The sequence below is a fragment of the Oreochromis aureus genome, linkage group 3 (assembly GCF_013358895.1).
Source record: "Oreochromis aureus strain Israel breed Guangdong linkage group 3, ZZ_aureus, whole genome shotgun sequence".
Classification (NCBI taxonomy): Eukaryota; Metazoa; Chordata; class Actinopteri; order Cichliformes; family Cichlidae; genus Oreochromis; species Oreochromis aureus.
Genome location: NC_052944.1, coordinates 122,889,607 through 122,909,036, shown reverse-complemented (window position 1 = coordinate 122,909,036; position 19,430 = coordinate 122,889,607). Strand labels below are relative to the sequence as shown.

The following is a 19,430-nucleotide window of genomic DNA, read 5'->3' as shown; positions in this document are numbered from 1 at the left end:
AGCCATGAGAACTGTGATAAGAGGGGAAGCAGAGCTTATGTGAGGGCAGGCAGGGAGTCTGAGTTCTACAGAGTTGTTTCGGAGGAAGAGAACCTAGAACATGTATTAATGTATTGGGTTGTTACACTCTGATGAATCATGGCAGAACAGAATCCCAGTGATGATCAGATGTAGGACAGCAATCCCTGGGTTCAATTTCAATTCAATTTTATTTATACATCGCCAAATCACAACAACAGTGGCCTCAAAGTGCTATATTGTTAGTTAGACCCTACAATAATACATACAAGAAACTGGTGGTGAATAAAAGATGGAGGCTTCAATGGAGCTCTGAAAGGGAAAGTCACGGAGAGCAAATTTAATGCATGCAGGGTGGACAGTGATTGGCTCAACAAAGGCAGGTAAGAAGATGATTGGATTAGAGTTATGATGTCAGCACTGAGTCAGAAATGTCAGAATATGTCAGAAAATGTCAACAAACTGTCAACAATGTCAGAAAGTGGTCTGATGTAAAAAAAAGAAAAATGAAGCAGTGATTACAAATCTCCTCATTGAACCTACACATAAGCTTCATCACAGAAGTCAAAGACCTGAGGAGGCAGGAGCAAAAAGCAGCTATTTTATTAGGTCTGATATTTCTGTATCATTGTAAAATCTAATATTGAGTTTAATTAAAAATATTAGGTAGACTGAACTCAATTTTTATCAATTTTATCAATTTGTTATTAAGTAAGTTCGCAGTACTTTTTATTCAAAAAGCTGATCAACTCAGTTTATTTGAGTTGTCTTAACTTAGAAATACTAAGTAAGCTGGAAATTTTGATGATATGGTTTGAAAGTGCCACGTCACTGCCTTCCTCCTCCTCTCACAGATCAGTCCTCATGTTCATGGAGGCCACATTTTTTTCTGGAATATGAAATATGAAATAGAAAAGTGAGCAGATACTAGATAAGAGCCCAGCTGTTAGGGGGCGGGGCTTGTGTTCAACCAGCTTTTATAACATATGAACTGTATATTCTTAACCTCTGTATTTATTTTAATTCTTTGTGGCAGCTTTTGAACATGTGTGGCATCTCATGTCTAGGCCTTTCTTTAGCAGCATAAGCTGTTTTTGCATTTAACAAACATTACTGTTTTATTCCATTTTAAATGATAATAATAACAACAACAAGAACAACAAGAACAATAATAATAATAATAATAATAATATTTGTTTTGTTAAAAGATGTGTTTAGACACGAGTTTTGTTGTGAAAATCTAAAGCCATAAACCAGATTAGTGGCTTATTAAATGGTTGAAGGCCAGGTTGGCTTTATAGTTGGAAATAAAGTAATGTAGCTTCTCCTAATAAAGAATGAAGTTAAATTCCACAGTTGAATCATAAGAATTATTTTGGGGTTTCCTATGTTACATATAAACCCTGCCATATGTTTTAACTGGTCATTTTGCTTATTAGAATCTTTATATATTGGAAGTTAGCTTTTAACAAGCGCCGTAATGATTATATTTAAATTAGGCGGTGCTTTTTAAACACATATCTCTGTGTAGCCCTAAACTGACAATACCAAACATTCAGACACAGCAGTAGATGGTGTTTTTAATACTATATGTGTTAGTCTAATTTGGTTGTATGAGGTTTACATTGACCTTCTGTGTTCTAAGTTATAACGGCTGCACAGCCATTAGGATCAAAGCTTTTTCTCCCTCTGCTTGCTTCTTCCTGTCTTTGAGGCTCGGGACCAGCACTCCACACATTATATCAAACTCTTACAAGTCTTGAAAAGGAGCTGTTGGACACAAAGACATCAACTGAGTGGGAAGGATTTTGGTTACAGTATACTTACCACACTATATTAGTAATTGTCACTAACATTTATATTAATCAGGCTGAACTTTAATCATACTTTAGATCAACCTGTTTTACTTATTGTTTCCCTTGTGCTTTGGTTTCCTGTCTTCTGTTATTAGACTTGAGATGTGACTGCTCTGTGCTGTTGCTGATGACTCCAGTTAATTCTACAAGACATGCTGTGTAAGTAAACAAACAACAACAGTTAGGTCTGCATTTCTTCAAATATCATATCCCACAGACTTAGTCTTCCAAACACTGTATATAGTGAAGTCTGCAAGTTTTGAACAGTGAAATTTGTTTTGTTTTGAACAAATTATTCTGCATCATCAGAATGAAAGTTGTTGTATCATAGGAATGAAAAGTTATTGGGGTCTGCCCTTCAAAATAGCACAATTATTGCAGGGCTAAAAAGATTGTCATGTCTGTTCAATAGCAAATGCAGAAAAACACGTTTTAGAAAAGCAAATAAGTTGTTGTTCTAAAGAATCTGATTGTTTGCTTTCAGGACACCAGAAGAGATGAGTCATCCGTCACAGATGGTGTGGTCAGTGAAGATGGTCACCTGCAGGTCAAAGGTCATTGGATCTCCAACCCACATCCACTGCCACTGTACTGAAGGGAAGTTAAAGACTTTCTTCTGCACCTACATTTGGATCCCTGGAGCTAAATCCATGAGAGTCATTCAGGCAGTAATGCCTGGACTGGAAACAAGCATCCTTAAAATATTACAACATTCCAGCTCATGTGTTTGACTGCAAAACAAATGTGTTGTTTAAATTAGAGACTGCACTTGTGACAGAACAATAAATACATTTTATTTTGATTATATAAGTAATGTAAGTACAAAACAAAGTTACAGGGCCAGAAATGCCAAAATGAATTAAATAAATACATCATGAAATTAATAACAATTGTAATTAATTAATTAAACACATATTTATGACACATATAATTCATTATTTATTTATTTTACATTTTAATTAATTATTGACACATTTAATGCATAATTAATTAAATGTGTCATAAATACTCATCTGATTAATCAATTCCAATATTAAATAATTATTGACACATTTAATTAATTATTTCTTGGTGTATTTATGTCACGATCCTGGGTCTTTTGACCCTGCAGTTTGAGTTTTACTTTAGTTTCACCGAGGAGTTTGTGTCGATGACAGATACAACGACAGCAGCTGATATTTTCACCGCACTCGTCGGCGCACTGGACATGGTTGGAGTGGACTGGTCCTGCGCTGTCAAAGTTCAGAGATAAAGCACAATCTGCAAATGGAGGATGTGATGTTTGGACTTTTCACTGTATTTTGCACCAGAAGGCTTTGCGGAAAGAAAAAAAAAAACAGTAGATAAAATCAGAACAGTAGATAAAATCAGTAGTAAAAATGTAAGTTCTGAAATTTAAGCTTAAAAGTTAATTTGGTGTTTTATTCAAATGCACCTGAGAACAGGTGAGTCTTCAACCTGGATTTAAATAAACTGAGTGTTTCAGCTGATCTGAGGCTTTCTGGGAGTTTGTTCCAGATATAAGGAGCATAAAAGCTGAATGCAGCTTCTCCGTGTCTGGTTCTGACTCTGGGAACTGATAAAAGACCGGATCCAGATGACCTGAGAGATCTGGAAGGCTCATACTGGGTCAGGAGGTCACTGATGTATTTTGGTCCTAAACCATTCAGAGCTTTATAGACCAGCATCAGAACTTTAAAGTCTATCCTCTGACGGACAGGCAGCCAGTGTAAAGACCTCAGAGCTGGACTGATGTGGTCCACTTTTTGGTCTTAGTGAGGACTCTAGCAGCAGAGTTCTGAATGAGCTGTAGTTGTCTGACTGATTTTTTAGGTAGACCTGTAAAGATGCTGTTACAGTAATCAAGCCTACTAAAGATGGATGCATGGACTAGTTTTTCCAGGTCCTGTTGAGACATCAGATCTTTTATCCTTGAAATATTCTTGAGGTGATAGTAAGCTGATTTTGTTATTGTCTTAATGTGTTTTTCTAAGTTTAGGTCTGCATCCATCACTACACCCAAATTTCTCGCCTGAAGCGGTTCAAAGATAAAATTACGTCACTGTTACTAGAGTTCGAGCAACGATTTCAGATTTTCGGTGCACTGGAGAAAGACTTCAAAGTTTTTTGCTCGACGTTCACCATGAATCCCTCTGAACTGCTCGTCAGCATCCAACTTGAAATAATAGACTTGCAGTGTGGCTCGGATTTGAAGGGCAAATTTGCCGCAGCTGGTTTGAATACATTCTATCAGAATCTCTTGCCAGATTACCCAAACTTGACAGCCCTCGCTGCAAAACTGTTGTGCATGTTCGGAAACATATCTTTGTGAGCAAGTTTTCTCTGTAATCAGCATAAATAAAGCAAAGCTGCACTCAAGGCTCACGCACAAGAACCTGAATCACATCCTGAAGTTTGCTGCTGCTCAGGATGTGACGCCTGATATTGATGATGAACGCTAAAAGATGGCCGGTATCAGGAGTCAAATAAACTATGCATGAGACACCCTGATATAGTTCTGTGAATTTCTGTGTGTTCTTTGTCCTCAGAATGTTAAAATAAACTTGAGACGTTTCATTATTAATAGCGATGATGTGCTTGTACTATTTCAAACTCACTGTCCTCAGGCTCCAGCTTTATTTTTATGTGGATCGTATTAAAACAAAGAAAACAATCTAAAATTGTTGTTTTTAAGCTATATATGTGATCATTCTACCGGTCCGGTCCACTTGGGAATAGATTTTCCTCCATGTGGCTCCTGAGCTAAAGTGAGTTTGACACCCCTGATCTACCTAATCACACGAGCTGAGGTGCGAAAACGGGTGTAGGTCACAACCAACCAAGGTTTCGAGTGAGCTCATTGTGAAACCTAACCCCACCCTACCATGTGATTTCCTGAGGTCAGATGGCCCAGGATGTGAGTGGGCGTTAGGGCGTCTGGGAAGGTGTCATGTTCCTGGGTCTGTTGACCCAGCATTTTAAGTTTTACTTTATTTGGATGTTGTTTATCTTTAAGTTCATTAGATTAGCAAAGTTCATTTGGTTATTAGGCTCCTTGTGTTTTCTTCCCCTGTATTTAAGTTTCCTTCAACCTTTGTGTTTCATCCTGCGTGTCTTATGTTGTCAACTTTATATTGTCTTGTCTGCGTCTTTGTTTCCTGTTTTATTTTGAAGGTCTGTGTCCTATGTCAGTTTAGTCAGCTTTGCTTCCTTTGTCTCATTATGTCAGACTAGTGTCAGCTGTTTCCCCATGTGTTTCCACTTCCTTTATTTTCAAAATTCATAATCACCCTTGTGTGTATATAGGGCTTTGGAGTTGAAATTTGAATTAAACCGCAGTGCATTGTGGGATCGGGCTTTGGAGTTGACGCCATGTCAGAAAGCAACAAATCAAAACAAACACACTGTGTTGGAAGCGGGACTGCCAGAACCATGCTTAAAATCAGCGCAAAAGACAAAGGGCTGTATCGCGACCGATTGCACCCAGAAGTGAAGAGATGGTACTTGGAAAAAATAGCGTGCATCGGTAATGTGGACCCGTATGAAATAACACAGTGGAGTGGAAACCCAGACAGCCTACCGCCGTTGTCCTATCCCGATATCTTTGCGTACCTTGTCTGTGGAGTCAGCGCATAGTGGAAATCATTTTCACAATTATAGATTCCTGGAGGCGCACATCTGATTCACAAACGGTTGGGTACAATATTTGGCCGTTTTTAAGCCTCCACGTTGTGAGTACGTTGACCATATGACCAAGATACAGCCAGAGGTTGCACATAACATTGACTTCTCCTCAGCACCTGCCCCAAAAATTCCTCTAGATGAACGATTCATGATTGATGCCAGCTGTGCGTTGCCATGTAAATAGTTTGCTTTTCATGTGTATGTACTTGCTAAGTACATGTGAACAGATCTTGAATAAAAAAACAAATACACATACTTTTTTCTGTTTTATTGAAACCACTTTAGAGAAAGTACAATTATTTACAATGAACTGTACATGCAACACAGCAGTTTTATGAATATTCAACAAGAGCAAGTTTCATTTGGCCCTGGTTTGACAACCACACTGGGGCACATGTTCACCAAAACACAGCACACCTTAACAATCTTATCAAGCAGTGTTGTGTCTTCACCCTCACATGATTGGACCCTCACAGGATTGACACTGTAGTGTGTAGCACTTTGAATTTGTTATGCAAACCTATTGCTCGCTCAAAATGAATTCTCAGGTGGTTCATTGCTCTCGTTTGGGGATGGCAGAGAACTCGATATCCGCTCATCTGTCCGCTGCAATCCAAGCCTGACATCTTTGTTTAGTATTATCAGACACATGAGATCCCTCCCGTTGCATCCAGGAGGGGAAACGATGAAAAGAGAGCCCATTTTCCAGCTTCTTGCCTTCCCTATCGTGTGATCTACTGTTGCAACCGACAACACAGCACGTACAAACCATAGCTGACGCTTCCGTGTGCTTCGTTTGGCCTACTGTCATGGCGGGAGGGGGCATGGCCTCCCGTGACATCATGCTCCAAAGCCCTATTTAGTCTGTGTGTTTCTGTTCATTCTTTTTCAGGTTGTCTGTTGTTCACGTCATGGTCTCCACGCCATGTTTCCAAGTTTCATGTCCAGGTTTTTCTTGTCGTTTGTTTAGTTCACCCAGTTTAGGTTAATGTTAGTTTTGCTTCAGTTTGCCTTGCCCTTTGTTTGTCCCCTTTTTACCAGCCTCATTAAACAGCTCTCCTTTTGTTAATACCTGAGTTTTGGTTCCAAGTTCCTTTAGTGTCTGCATTTTGGGTCCTCTTTGTAACTCCATACAGTCTGCCTCCGCCAGACTGTGACAGAAGGGATCGCAGAACTGGGTTATAGATGGCAGACAGTTGGTCTCCTAAACCACCGTCTCTGTTCAAAGATGGTCATTCACAGTGGACATAGGTGGCTTCTTTCACTCCTCTTTCAAACCATCTGTCCTCTCTGTTTTTCTGACAGTGCTGTAACTAAGTTTAAGAATTTAATCCACCCACTGTTATCATCTTCAATGCCCTGTACCAACATAGAGCAGAGCAGCTATCTGAACGCTGGTCCAACAGAGGTCGATTATCTTGTTAATAATTTTACCTCCTTTGCGTGCGACTCTGGATACTGTAGCTCCTGTGAAAACTAAGGTCTCAAATCAAAGTCCCTGACTCCGTGGTATAATTCTCAAACACGTTAAAGCAGATAACTGCTTGGAGAGGAAATGGCGTGTCACAAATTTAGAGATCATCATTTAGCTCAAAATAGTTTGCTGCTTTATAAGAAAGCCCTCCTAAAGCCAGAACATCTTACTATTCATCACTGATTGAAAAAATAAGAACAACCCCAGGTTTCTCTTCAGCACTGTAGCCAGGCTGACAAACAGTCAGAGCTCTACTGAGCCAACAATCCCTTTAACGTTAACTAGTAATGACTTCATGAACTTCTTCACAAATAACATTTTATCATTAGAGAAAAATTACCAATAATCATCCCACAGATGTAATATTATCTACAGCTACTTTTAGTACCATCGATGTTAAGTTAGACTCTTTTCTCCAATTGATCTTTCTGAGTTAACTTCAATAATTAATTCCTCCAAACCATCAACGTGTTTTTAGACCCCATTCATACAAAACTGCTAAAAGGACCTGCCATTAATTAATGCTTCAATCTCAAATATGATCAACCTTTACTCAAAAAGCTGCTCTAGACCCAGCAGTCTTAGCTAATTATAGGATGAACCTTCTTTTCATATCAAACATCCTTGAAAGTAGTTGTCAAAGAGGAATGGCTTATTTGAAGAGTTTCAGTCAGTTTTCAGAGCTCATCACAGCACAGAAACAGTAATGATGTATGAGAATGTAGAAGTGAAAAAAATGAGTGACTAACATCATCACTCACCTCTGAGTTGTTTCCTTTCTCAGTAACATGTGTCTATTTATGTTGTGGAGCTCCTCCTTTTTCTTTACAGAGCAGGGTCACTTATTGGAAATGTGGAGATGTTTCTGCAGTGTATTTCTATGGCTTTTGATATGAAACATTTAAAAAAGGCTGCAGCAAAATGACATTAAAATAGGTGAGCTTGCAATGTTACAGCTTTTCATCAGCTGCTCTTTTCTTTTAGCATTTATGGATGAAGACAAATATGGATGTGTTTCATAGATGATGCAAACAAATATTTATCTATCTGTGAAATATGAGCAGAACCTTAGGATGGAGCTCATGCTGCTGATCACAAACAGAAACGAGACAGAGTTCACTGCTGCTAAATTTTTTTTTCACTGTTAGCAAGTTAATAGCCACTTGGAGTTCAGCCAGTAAAACACTTCATCTGTTAAATAGGAAGTGATGAAGCTGAAGCTGTCTCCCTGCTACTCAGACTGATGTTCAGTCGTCATCCAGACACGATGAAGACTCCGTGTGTCTCTCTGCTCCTTGGTGAGTCAAGCTCAGAGCTGCTACGCTTATTTATTAATCATGATTAAACTGAATGGAACCATTTTACTACACACAGTGGGGAATGTGGGAAATTGTGATGCAGGACAGAGGGAGACACAGAGACTAAATCCACACTATAAAATCTAATTAGTTCCCAGAACTAAAAAAAACTAATAAAACTTGTTGCCTCAAAAAAACAGAGTAAAGCTTACTTAAGATGACTATATTAAGACAAATTATTCTTTCAAGTATACAGTTCTAACAATAACTTGATGTTTCTGACTGTGCATACTGATTATTCATCCACTAACAAACATGCCAAGTTCTGCTAAATTAAAAAAAAAAAAACTTTTAGTAAATTATATTAATATAACACTGTTTTGCAAATATGATTCAAAAAGAATAATTAACAACACAAAAGCATATTTTAAAAAAGGGCTATGCAAACATGGCCAATAACTTTTCATTCCTATGATACAACAACTTTCATTCTGATGATCTGCAGAATAATTTGTTCAAAACAAAACAAATTTCACTGTTCAAAACTTGCAGACTTCACTATATACAGTGTAGACAGTGTGGACCCTCTAAACTAAGTCTGTGGGATATGATATTTGAAGAAATGCAGACCTAACTGTTGTTGTTTGTTTACTCACACAGCATGTCTTGTAGGATTAACTGGAGTCATCAGCAACAGCACAGAGCAGTCACATCTCAAGTCTAATAACAGAAGACAGGAAACCAAAGCACAAGGGAAACAATAAGTAAAACAGGCTGATCTAAAGTATGATTAAAGTTCAGCCTGATTAATATAAATGTTAGTGACAATTACTAATATAGTTAGTTTGATATAATGTGAAAAGCTGCCACAAAGAATTAAAATCAATACTGAGGTTACGAATATGCAGTTCATATGTTATAAAAGCTGGTTGAAAACAAGCCCCGCCCCCTAACACTGGGCTCTCATCTAGTAGCTGCTAGTGGTGTGCAATACTTCTTATTTTGGTATCAAACCAATACCAAGTAAATACGGGCCAGTATCGCTGCGAAGCATGAAAATGCCATCGGGTCTTCCATGGTGGTATAGTTATGTATTTTTTAATTTTTATTTTTAAAAAAATGTAAAATAATGCACGCAAACCAGTAAACAAAATAAAACAAGTACTGTTGAGAAACTATAATACAAAAATTACAATTGTTAAATCCTCCCAATTCTTTCGATCTTTGGGCTGAAGGAAGGACAATACACGATGTATAAATGCTCAATCAACAATTACTCCCCATCCCGATGGGGAGACATGCATGCAGAGGGTCACAGCAAATCTCAAACTGGTGGAGGGTTACTCAAACTCTTATAGCCTCTGTTGGCCCCCACCTAGTCGTAAAAACCTAAACATTCACATTCTTTCTCTCTTACGGCGCCTAAGTGACGGCCTTGGCTTCCTGTTTTGTTTCCTCCTGATGAGATGGGGCAGAAAACCTCTCTGGTATGCTCTGTTCTCTTCTAATCAGATGAATAAGGCCATGACTCTCTGAAAAAAGTATTTATTATAATTCCGCAGTATAATGCATCATAAAACAATATCATTCATTCACAATAAATCGGCAGTCTAATGTAATACAAATCAGTTTAACAAATGGTAAATGGCCTGTTTTGTATAGCGCTTTTACTATGTAAATAAATGTAATAGTTATCACCTTCTTCTAATTCAGGAGAATAATGCAAACTAAAACTACATAATGATTTCACAATCTTTAATTAGGGGTATAACATGGCATAAGATAATATAATAATCTCACACAATTCTCAACAACAAAAACAACTGGTGAAAATATGTAAATATGTAAACAACTTAACAACCCCCAAAGCGTCTAAGTTATGTCACGTGACAGCACAACATCTAAACACAAGAGGAGGGAGGAGGAGCAAAGTGTGCCAGACTTAGTTTTTCTAATTTAAGACAGAATAAAAAGTACTGGTATGTTGAGCTCGAAGAGTTTTCTTCTTCTTTCTTCTGGGGGCGATCGTGGCTCAAGAGTTGGGAGTTCGCCTTGTAATCGGAAATATAGATACAGGCCATTTACAATTTACCATGTCTTCGCCCATGTTCTTTCAATGATGCACACACTTGGTTTGCTGCTTACTTTTCCCCTTTTTTTTATTAACAGCAACACCAGAGGGGGGGGGCATACATTCTTTAGCAGTTCGTGCTTTGCACCCTTCGGAACAGGAAGTGAAGTCACCTATTAGCTCCAAAATAAAATCTTCAAAATAAAATGACAATCAGAAAACTTTTTACAAAATAAGAAATTATTATATTTACTTATGAGAACACCATGAGTTCTAATAAAAAGTGAGTTCAGTCTACTTAATATTTTTAATTAAACATAATATGAGATTTTACTGAGCAGGAACCCTGACACATTGTTAGTTAGTTAACCTGGCCTCAGTGTTTAGAATAATAAATGGAGTGCTGTGTGAGCTGTGAAGTTACAGTTTGTTTTATAAATACAGAAAAGCTTTACAGCTGGCAGTTCAGCATGCTCAGTATTTTACTGTGTTGGCTGATATAGAATTAATATGTTTGATGAAAACGCCATGATGCTTTCTTTGTTCACTTTTTATAGAGGTAGCTTGAAAAACTCTGTAACTGTCACTTAAATTGCTGTAAGTGTTTTAGGTTATTAGTTATTATATTCACTTAATTGGCGTTCATTTCCAGAATTTACAATTTAACATGGTTTAAGGACAGTTTACAAAAATAATACCATCAGGTCATGAATTTAAATAAAAACATAGGACTTTTATACACATTAATAATTTCCCAGTACACCAGAGTGACTACAAGCTAATAATTATGGTTAAACAAGCTGGAAAAGCATTTTAAAATACTGATTTCGGTGGTCTAGGTCTTTGTGTACATGAAAAGGTGTAAATCACAACGCCTGGTGATCAAACCATAAAACATCCCTTTGACTAAATTAAGCGTGGTAGCCTGACTGTGCCACTGTTATGTATGTGATTGGTCTTTAGAACAAATGTCACCGTTTCACAGATAAGACTACAGCCTTCCTGGAGGGGATTTCATTTAAGGGAAAATAGGAATATTAAGGCAAATATGTGAAAAAGTATTACTGCTGCCTCTTTTCACTCCCCTTTCAACCCATTTGTCTTGAGAGTGATGGGGGTAGTTACACGTCTGAGTGTGGGTGGATTTTCAGTGCTGGCCCTTCCATCCACCTTAAAGAGCACAGCACAGGCCATAGAAAACACCCTATTCTGAGTATGATGTTAATCCTACTAACTATATGTGACTTCCTGCTGACTTCCACTCAACTGAAAAACAGTGAGAAAACAACCAAATATGTCCAAAGAAAAAACTTAAATGCTGATCATAAACCCTGGAGAACTGCTGCTCAAGACCACTTCAACCTCCCTCCATGACACTTTGACCTTGGCCTCTAGTCTCCTTCGCCATGGAGGGCACTGCTCCCTGTAGCCAAGCATCTCACAAATCTCTCCTGCCGTGGTGTAGATGAGCTGGTTAGTCTTTGTAATGGTTGCAGTAGGTATCGTCTCATCTGTCTGTCATATCTCGTAGATCTTCTGAGGGTACTTCACCTAGTGTTGGTAGCTGGATATCTATCTATGGCTCAGATAGATAGATAGATAGATACCCAAATGACATTGACCAATCAGCTGAAAGGAAGAAAAACAAGCGAGGGAACTTTAACCCTGGGCTGAGTGGAGTCAGAGCCATCCTCACACACATGTGGAGGAGCTCACTGATCAGCTGGGAACCATATTTAGTTGTGATGATGTTAACTGTGGAGAAAAGTGCCTGACTTTAGTGTGTGGAGCCAAACATGGTGACGAAGCTCAGAGTCATAGCTGAGAAACTCGTCTCAGTGGAAAAGTGGAAGGTCACTTCTTACAAACTGCTCTTTAAGGACCACGTTAGTCACATCAGCTGATTGCAGGTTTGAAAATCTGATTTGGGTTTTGGTTTGGATGTGACAGGGTCTGGGTCTGGACTGTGGTCTGCCTGTTTGTGACCTGTGACCTTTAGTGACCTCTGTCCTCCTGTTACAGGTGTGTGTGTGCTGCTGCTGTTTGCACCGACTGTTTCTGCAGGTGAGTTGATGAAGTGAAAACAATCAGTGAGACTCCAACAAGAACGCAAATACATTTACTGTGTGTGTGTGTGTGTGTGTGTGTGTGTGTGTGTGTCCTCCAGTGTCTCTGTCTGTCAGTCCAAACCTTCAGCAGGTCTTCAGTGGATCTTCAGTGGATCTGAGTTGTGTTGATGATGGACAGACAGCTGATGGATGGTCAGTGAGGACCAGAGGAGGACTCACTGAGGACTGTGGAGCAGCTGCAGGCTTTGGGAGGGTTCTTGGTTCCTACTGTGTTGTGGATCTTTCTGCTCCCAGTGAAACTTTCTGGTGTGGGGACTCCTCTGGACAGCAGAGTGACAGAGTCTCCTTCAGTGTCCAATCAGACCCTACAGGTGAGATGTTCCAGCTGTGTCTCTGTATCTGTGTGACTCTGCTCTCATTAACTGTTTGTCTCTGCTGGTCAGATAAAGGTGTCATCCTGGAGATCCCTGCACTTCCTGTGAGGACAGGAAGTGATGTCATTCTGCGCTGCAGGCAGAGGAATGGTGCCACAGCAGCTTATTTCTTCATTAAAGGGCCTCGACCTAAAGAAACTAAACCAGAGCACATCATCACTAAGGTCCAGCATTCTGATGAAGGTCTCTACTCATGTTCTACTGATCAGGGTGCAAAGTCTCCTGAGAGCTCTCTGAGGGTCAGAGGTCAGAACACTGACATCACTTCCTGTTTTAAAAGACCTGATGTAACATTGTGACCTGATAATAAACTGACTGAACCTTCTTCATCATCTCTCCTGCAGATCCTCCTACAATCATCCATCCTCCTCCTCACTGTCCTCCTCCTCCTCCCTCCTTTCTCCAGGTCCCAGTTGTAGCAGGTCTGGTCTCTGGGGTTCTCCTGGTTCTGGTTCTGGGTGGAGTTCTGTTCCTCTGCAGTAAACTAAAAGGTGAGAAACCTGCACAGAAGTAAAAGTCTTGTTCTTTTAACCCTTAAAGCTGACGAGAGCAGCCGCGCTTCCATCAACTCTTTTAGAACCTGCTGCAGGATGAGTTGGAACAATAATGTTTGTGCACATGAAAACAGAGGAGTTGTGTTTACACATCACACATTCAGCTGGTCCCAGGTTTCCTTTCACTCACGTGTCTTCAGGAACAACAAGTTCACAGCACTTCCTACTGTCTAACAAACACCATCACGCTGTCAGCACAAACCATCACATGAGTTTGATGTGCGCCATTACTCCTCCTGTTCTGATGTTGCTCTGTGTAATGTAGGAGGCTGGGGAGCAGACCTGTGGAGCTGTGGAGGTGACGGCTGTCTGAGACGGAGCGTCTGCCTCTGCTGTGAGTCTGCTTCATGTTTCTCCACATGTATTATCTGTGTTTCCACCACTGGAGGGCGCTGTGGGTTATTGATGTGTGGGAACAGTAACCAATCACTGCAGTCTGAATGCTTCTCTTTGTTCATATGACCATTTGATCTCTGATCAGTGTGTTCTTCAGTTTCAGGCCTGTTTCTGCTGACTGCTGCAGGTGAGCTGATGTTCCTACACCTGTCTGTCCTCATCATGACCTCTGACCTTTGGTGACCTTTAGTGACCTCTGTCCTGTTGCAGGTGTGTGTGTGGTGCTGCTCTCTGCTCTGACTGTTCCTGCAGGTGAGTTGAAGGTAACAGGAGCTCTGAGGTGATGTAGGCGCTCTGTGGTCGCTGCTCCATCATCATGTCTAACAATCCTCGGTCAGCCTCTTCTTCTTCTCCTCTCCTTTATCTGACTGACTATTTATCAGCTGATCAGCTGATAAATAAAGTTTCAGCTTCTGTTTTGTTTTATCTGCTTGTCTTAAGAGCTGCTGTTTTACCATCCTTTGAAAAGGTTTTTAACATTTATTTCCAACTGTAGGAATTCTTTAACTCTTTTTTATTGTAACAAATTTCTCAAAGTTTATGAAACTCTGAGGGGAATTCATTCTCTTTGGTGTGTCCAGACTCACTCAAAGGTCCTCGAACACTAAGAAAAACCTGGCTTCCACATGGGAAACTACAAAAGACCATAAAACCACAGTTCTAACAATATATACTACATAACTATATACTTTATTTGAGTAATAAAGACCTTCTGACTCCTCTGTGTCCTCCTCCTAACTCCTCCTCTGTGGAATTGTGAATGGAAATTCCCTCAAATTCCTCTCCGTTCTGCATTTTGATAATTTTATTTTACTCTTTATTGGATGAACATCTAAAGTGTGCGTTAGCTTCACTATAAACAGCATCGGATACTTCCTGGTTTAACAAAAAAGGCCTGTTTCCTTCTGTGTCCTCCTCTTCCAGCTCCTCCACCTCCCTGTGAGTCTGTGCTCAGACTCTTCTGCCTTCTAGCGGTCTTCTGTCCGTACTGCATCCTCACTGGTCTGCTGCTGTCCATCTGCTGGAGCAGGAAGACACCGAACAAACCAGCCATCTCCATGGAGATGACCCACTGTGATGGAGGAGGTCAGGGACTGGATGAAGTTGGTGTTGATGTCACTGCTGATGTCACCACTGAGCATGCCTTCTGAGCTGCAGACTGTGTGTCAGGGTACCCACCATCTGCAGTATTCCTGTAGTTTGATTCCTCTTTTGCTGTATTGGAGAAATGTTCTAGCGTTTACTGTCAGTATGTCTTAGTTAGGTTTGAGTTTATCACATCATCCCTGTTTCCTTGTTTATGTGTCATTCCCTGTTTGCTGAGTAAGTCTGTCCTCTGTGTCTGTCTCTTCAGTGATGTCTCCTCTGTCTCACCTCCCTTTCTGTTTCGTGGTATCATTCCATGTCTCCTCTGTCTGTATTGTGCTTCCTGTACATTCTCCCACCCCATCATTTGAGTCTCCTCCCGTTTCCTTCCAAGTCCATCTACTTCTTCCCTCCCATCTCCTGTGTCATGTTGTGTGAATTAGTGTTTCCTGTTTTACTTTGAGTGTCACGTCCTGTGTTCAGTGTGTGTAGTTTTGCTTCCTCTGTGTCTTCAGGTCCACTCTCCCTAATTACCCTCATGAGCTTATATTGTGTCTGTTTCCCTCTGTCAGGTTGTCTGTATTTCCTGTGTCTCTCCCATCATGGTCCAGTTTCCCTTGTGTTTTGCTTTAGTTTTCCCAGTTTAGTCACTCAGTCTAGTCTTGGTTTCACATTTTAATTACGTCAACATTTCCAGCCTAAATAAATGACTGTCTTTCTGTTCAACCTCACTCTGGCCTCAGTTGTCTACATTTGGCTCCTCCTCCTCCTCCACATGATCTGTCATTGCAGATTAGGACACTGTGGAGCTCTGATGTGTTTCTATCAGACAGTAAGTTTACCTCAGCCTACGAGGTGAAAAAGCTAACTTGATCATCTTTAAATCTGTTACTGAGGTCTGGATGATGAACACACCCTATAAACAAGGAGCCCCTCCCACTAAGACTGATACTCCAGGGTATTCTCTTACCCAATAGCATGGTCACTGCTTACAGTTTTTCTCCATTGGTTTGGCTCATTTCTTGAAACAGAAATTACATTCTCAAAATAACATGGACAAACCTCCAAACCTCTTGGCAACTGTTCACAACAGAATGGCATTTCTCATCCATTTTATCAAATGGCAAATGTCTTAGTACATGTCTCAATTGTCTCAGTGCATCTTTGCAAATGATTAAGTACAAGTAGCCTACAGTTATACAGTTAGCCCACATTTAGCACATTTTCCAAATGAATAGATCTTGTAGATCTAAACTGATTAGTTGATTCTCAGTCTAATGATCATTCCCTCCAAAACATGTCAGCATGATTTCATTGTATAAGTACTCGCATGCACAACTGTCTGTTCAATTGTCAAAATTGGTCAAGAACATAATACCACGAATGCCATATATAAATTTCTTTGAATATTTGATATATTGATGACAGTCATTGACAGTCAGGTGAAACTAGACTAACGAAGGGGGCGTGTCACACACAGGTGTGTTCCATGATTGTGTGCTGCCAAACACAGATATATAGAGCTTGACCAGAGCCAGTCCGATCTCTGAACATGAATAGACAAGGCCAAGCAAACGGACAAGGGGAAGTTCGTCCTCGAGGAAGAGGAGGAGGAGGAGGAAGACGAGGAGGACTGAGAATGCGTGGTGGAGGAATAGGGGGAAGAGGCCGAGGTGTGCGAAGACACTGTGCTGTCCCGAATGAAATTCAGGCCACAATTATAGACCATGTCAGAAACCATGGCCTCACAATGGCAGGTCGTCGAGTGCAGCCTAATGTGCCTCGCTCTACAGTCTCCTCCATCATCCAAACTTTTTGCAGGGAAAACAGGTATGTACTCTATGTAATCTATGATGGAATTATATGTTGTATAGGACAGGACACTGTGCGTGAGGCAAAAAATGTATAACTTACTGTAGAGATTTTGTGTGCATCTGCCTACAGTAGTAGGTCTATACTAGCAGGTGGAGAGGACTAGTGGAATGTTGTGATACTAAATATGACAAAGATATTGAACTGTAAACTATGGAATTACATAATTCATACAGTTTAGAGTAGTTTTCCAGTCACTGTGCAATGTTGCATTAGGATTGTGGTGAAGTTACTGTGAGTAAAACAATAATACAATTACACTGGTAACTTACTGTATTCTGTTCCATGTGTAGGATTGGACGACAACCTCGCGTGGGTGGCAGAGGAAAACTGCAAATAATGCCATCACATTGAGACAGATCCGTGATGCCATCCTTCAGGACAATCATATTTTCCAGAATATAAACACAATAAGCATCTCCACAATAGACCGGGTTTTGAAGAAGCATCAGATGACAATGGTTTCAATACCTCCTTTACCTGATTTCAGCAGTAATTCAGAATCAGTATTTGCTTTCATGCATCTGACTTCAACAATTTCAACAGAAAACTGTAGTTTACTGTATGATACAATTCTCATTATAATCCTTATTTTGTTGTCTCCCAATCAAATCTATCTAATACTGTAGGTTTTACTGTAACATCTCAGTGAGTCATCAGTATTTCCTGCTCCACTTTCTATCAAATACCCCTGCAGTACTTCCTCATAGGCCTATCACTAGTTTAGAACCACTGGAGTAGTGGCCTGTAGTATATTGAACCTGTGGGGGAGAACATGTAATTGTCTAACTGTAGTCTATGACTCTTCTGTATGACTGATTTTATGTTCTTTACTCTATTTTAGAGAATAATGGCATTGGAAGGACATGAGACCCCTCACATCCTGGTGTTCATGGATGAAGCTTCAACCTGGCCAAGGGTCGAAGACGTGGCCGTAATATTATTGGCCACCGGGCCACAGTGGGTGTCCCAGGTCAGCGAGGGGCAATATAACTATGTGTGCTGCCATTTCTGAAAAATGGTGTGGCCACTCACATCCCCAGTCTTGGCCCATACAACACACACAAGCTCCTTATCTTCTTGGATCACCTTTATACCGATTTTTATCCCTGAAAATGAGAGAGGTCTCATAGGGCCTCACCTACCCATTTATGTAATTGTGTGGGACAATGTCAATTTCCACCATAGCCCACTCATTAGGGGCTGGTTTGCAACGCATCCAAGGATGGTCACCGGCGTCCTACCACCTTACTCTCCTTTCCTCAATCCGATAGAGGAGTTTTTCTCTGCTTGGAGGTGGAGAGTGTATGAGCATCATGCTCAGGATCAGCCGTCCCTGCTCCGTGCTATGGACGCAGCGTGTGACAACATTACAGGAGATCAATGCAGGGGATGGTTGCGGCATGCACGCCGTTTCTTCCCTCGTTGCATCGCAAGAGAAAGTATCCGCTGTGATGTGGACGAGAATCTGTGGCCAGACGGACAACAGCGTGTAAATAATCAGGAGGGTGAAGACAGTGGACAAGAGCGGGAGAATGAGTACAGCGATCACTGAATAAGTCCTGGTTTTTTGATTTTGTGTTCATACAATTTACTACTGTAATGTACATTTTCTTTTTACATATGTATGAACCTTTCTTTGCGTGTGAATATAAACTGGTTATGATTTCCTTGGTAGTGTGAGTGCAATCTGTGATGTCAAACCTTGGAGGCTACTCTTTTCTGTTGTATATTGTTGGTCCTCTGCCATAGTGACAAAACATCTAAACATTTTGTATGGCAGTACTCACACAATGCCAAAGGGACGATGCATTTTGGGGGCACTGACTATTCAGATTAGAAAGAAATGTAGTTTTGACACATGAGTGAACTGTTTTAGGAGAGATATGAGCTTTTGCAGGTGGACCATGTTGTTGTGATCAACCATCCAGGTTTATTTTGACAAAAGCACCAAGAATGATGAGAATGTCTGATCTGTGTCGAGAAATGAGCCAAAGCTATTGAGAAGGATCTTTGCCATTTTGGAGACACTGACTGTTTAGATGGGAAAGGGATTTAGACTGAAGCCTGGGTGAACAGTTTTGGAAGAGATATGAGCTTTTGCAGGTGAGCTATAGTGTTGTGCTGAACTGTAAGAGTGTTTTGCCACATGATCCTAGAGTTTTGAGAATGTAATTTCTGTTTCAAGAAATGAGCCAAACCAATGGAGAAAAACTGTAAACACAGCTGTGTATCCAACCAAAATTTACATGTTTCCATGTAATAATGTCTTGATGCACGCTCAGTGATCCAGGTAAGGAAATCTGACCTAGATGTGACCTCTGAGGCTCCATCACTGAGTGCATTCAGCAGACACAAAAACAAACATTTCCCCTGTTCATGGCAGTGTGCATCACTGCTTGTTACACATCATCCAACTGACCTCTGAGACTGGGAGGAGTCACAGATCCCGGGTGGGCCGAGTCAGGAAAACTACCAGACCAAACCTGTGGATCCAACTGCTGCAGAGCTCTCAGTGGGATCTCTGTAGCAGTAAATTCAGATTTGATTCAGTTTAACTGCATTTGCGCTTCTTCATGCGTGGGTCAGAGGTCAGATGAATCACTCAGGTCCAGTTT

General features: G+C 40.4%; 1 protein-coding gene across 1 annotated transcript; it reads left to right on the top strand.

Moving 5' to 3' along the window:
• The first annotated feature begins 8,136 nt into the window (after positions 1–8,136).
• On the top strand, positions 8,137–15,664 carry LOC120438006. Its single transcript, XM_039608489.1, has 9 exons — positions 8,137–8,330; positions 12,424–12,465; positions 12,569–12,841; positions 12,914–13,150; positions 13,249–13,395; positions 13,724–13,792; positions 13,958–13,981; positions 14,065–14,106; positions 14,779–15,664. Exons 1-9 carry the CDS (start codon positions 8,276–8,278, stop codon positions 15,003–15,005), a joined length of 1,116 nt encoding a protein of 371 aa, XP_039464423.1. The 5' UTR covers positions 8,137–8,275; the 3' UTR covers positions 15,006–15,664.
• Positions 15,665–19,430: the final 3,766 nt, after the last annotated feature.

Bases quoted from the DNA above. Each gene is read 5' to 3' on its own strand.
- LOC120438006 (XM_039608489.1), top strand. From the start codon at position 8,276: ATGTTCAGTCGTCATCCAGACACGATGAAGACTCCGTGTGTCTCTCTG. The intron at 8,331-12,423 runs GTGAGTCAAGCT...CTCCTGTTACAG, and splicing joins GTGTGTCTCTCTGCTCCTTG to GTGTGTGTGTGCTGCTGCTG. The intron at 12,466-12,568 runs GTGAGTTGATGA...TGTGTCCTCCAG, and splicing joins TGCACCGACTGTTTCTGCAG to TGTCTCTGTCTGTCAGTCCA.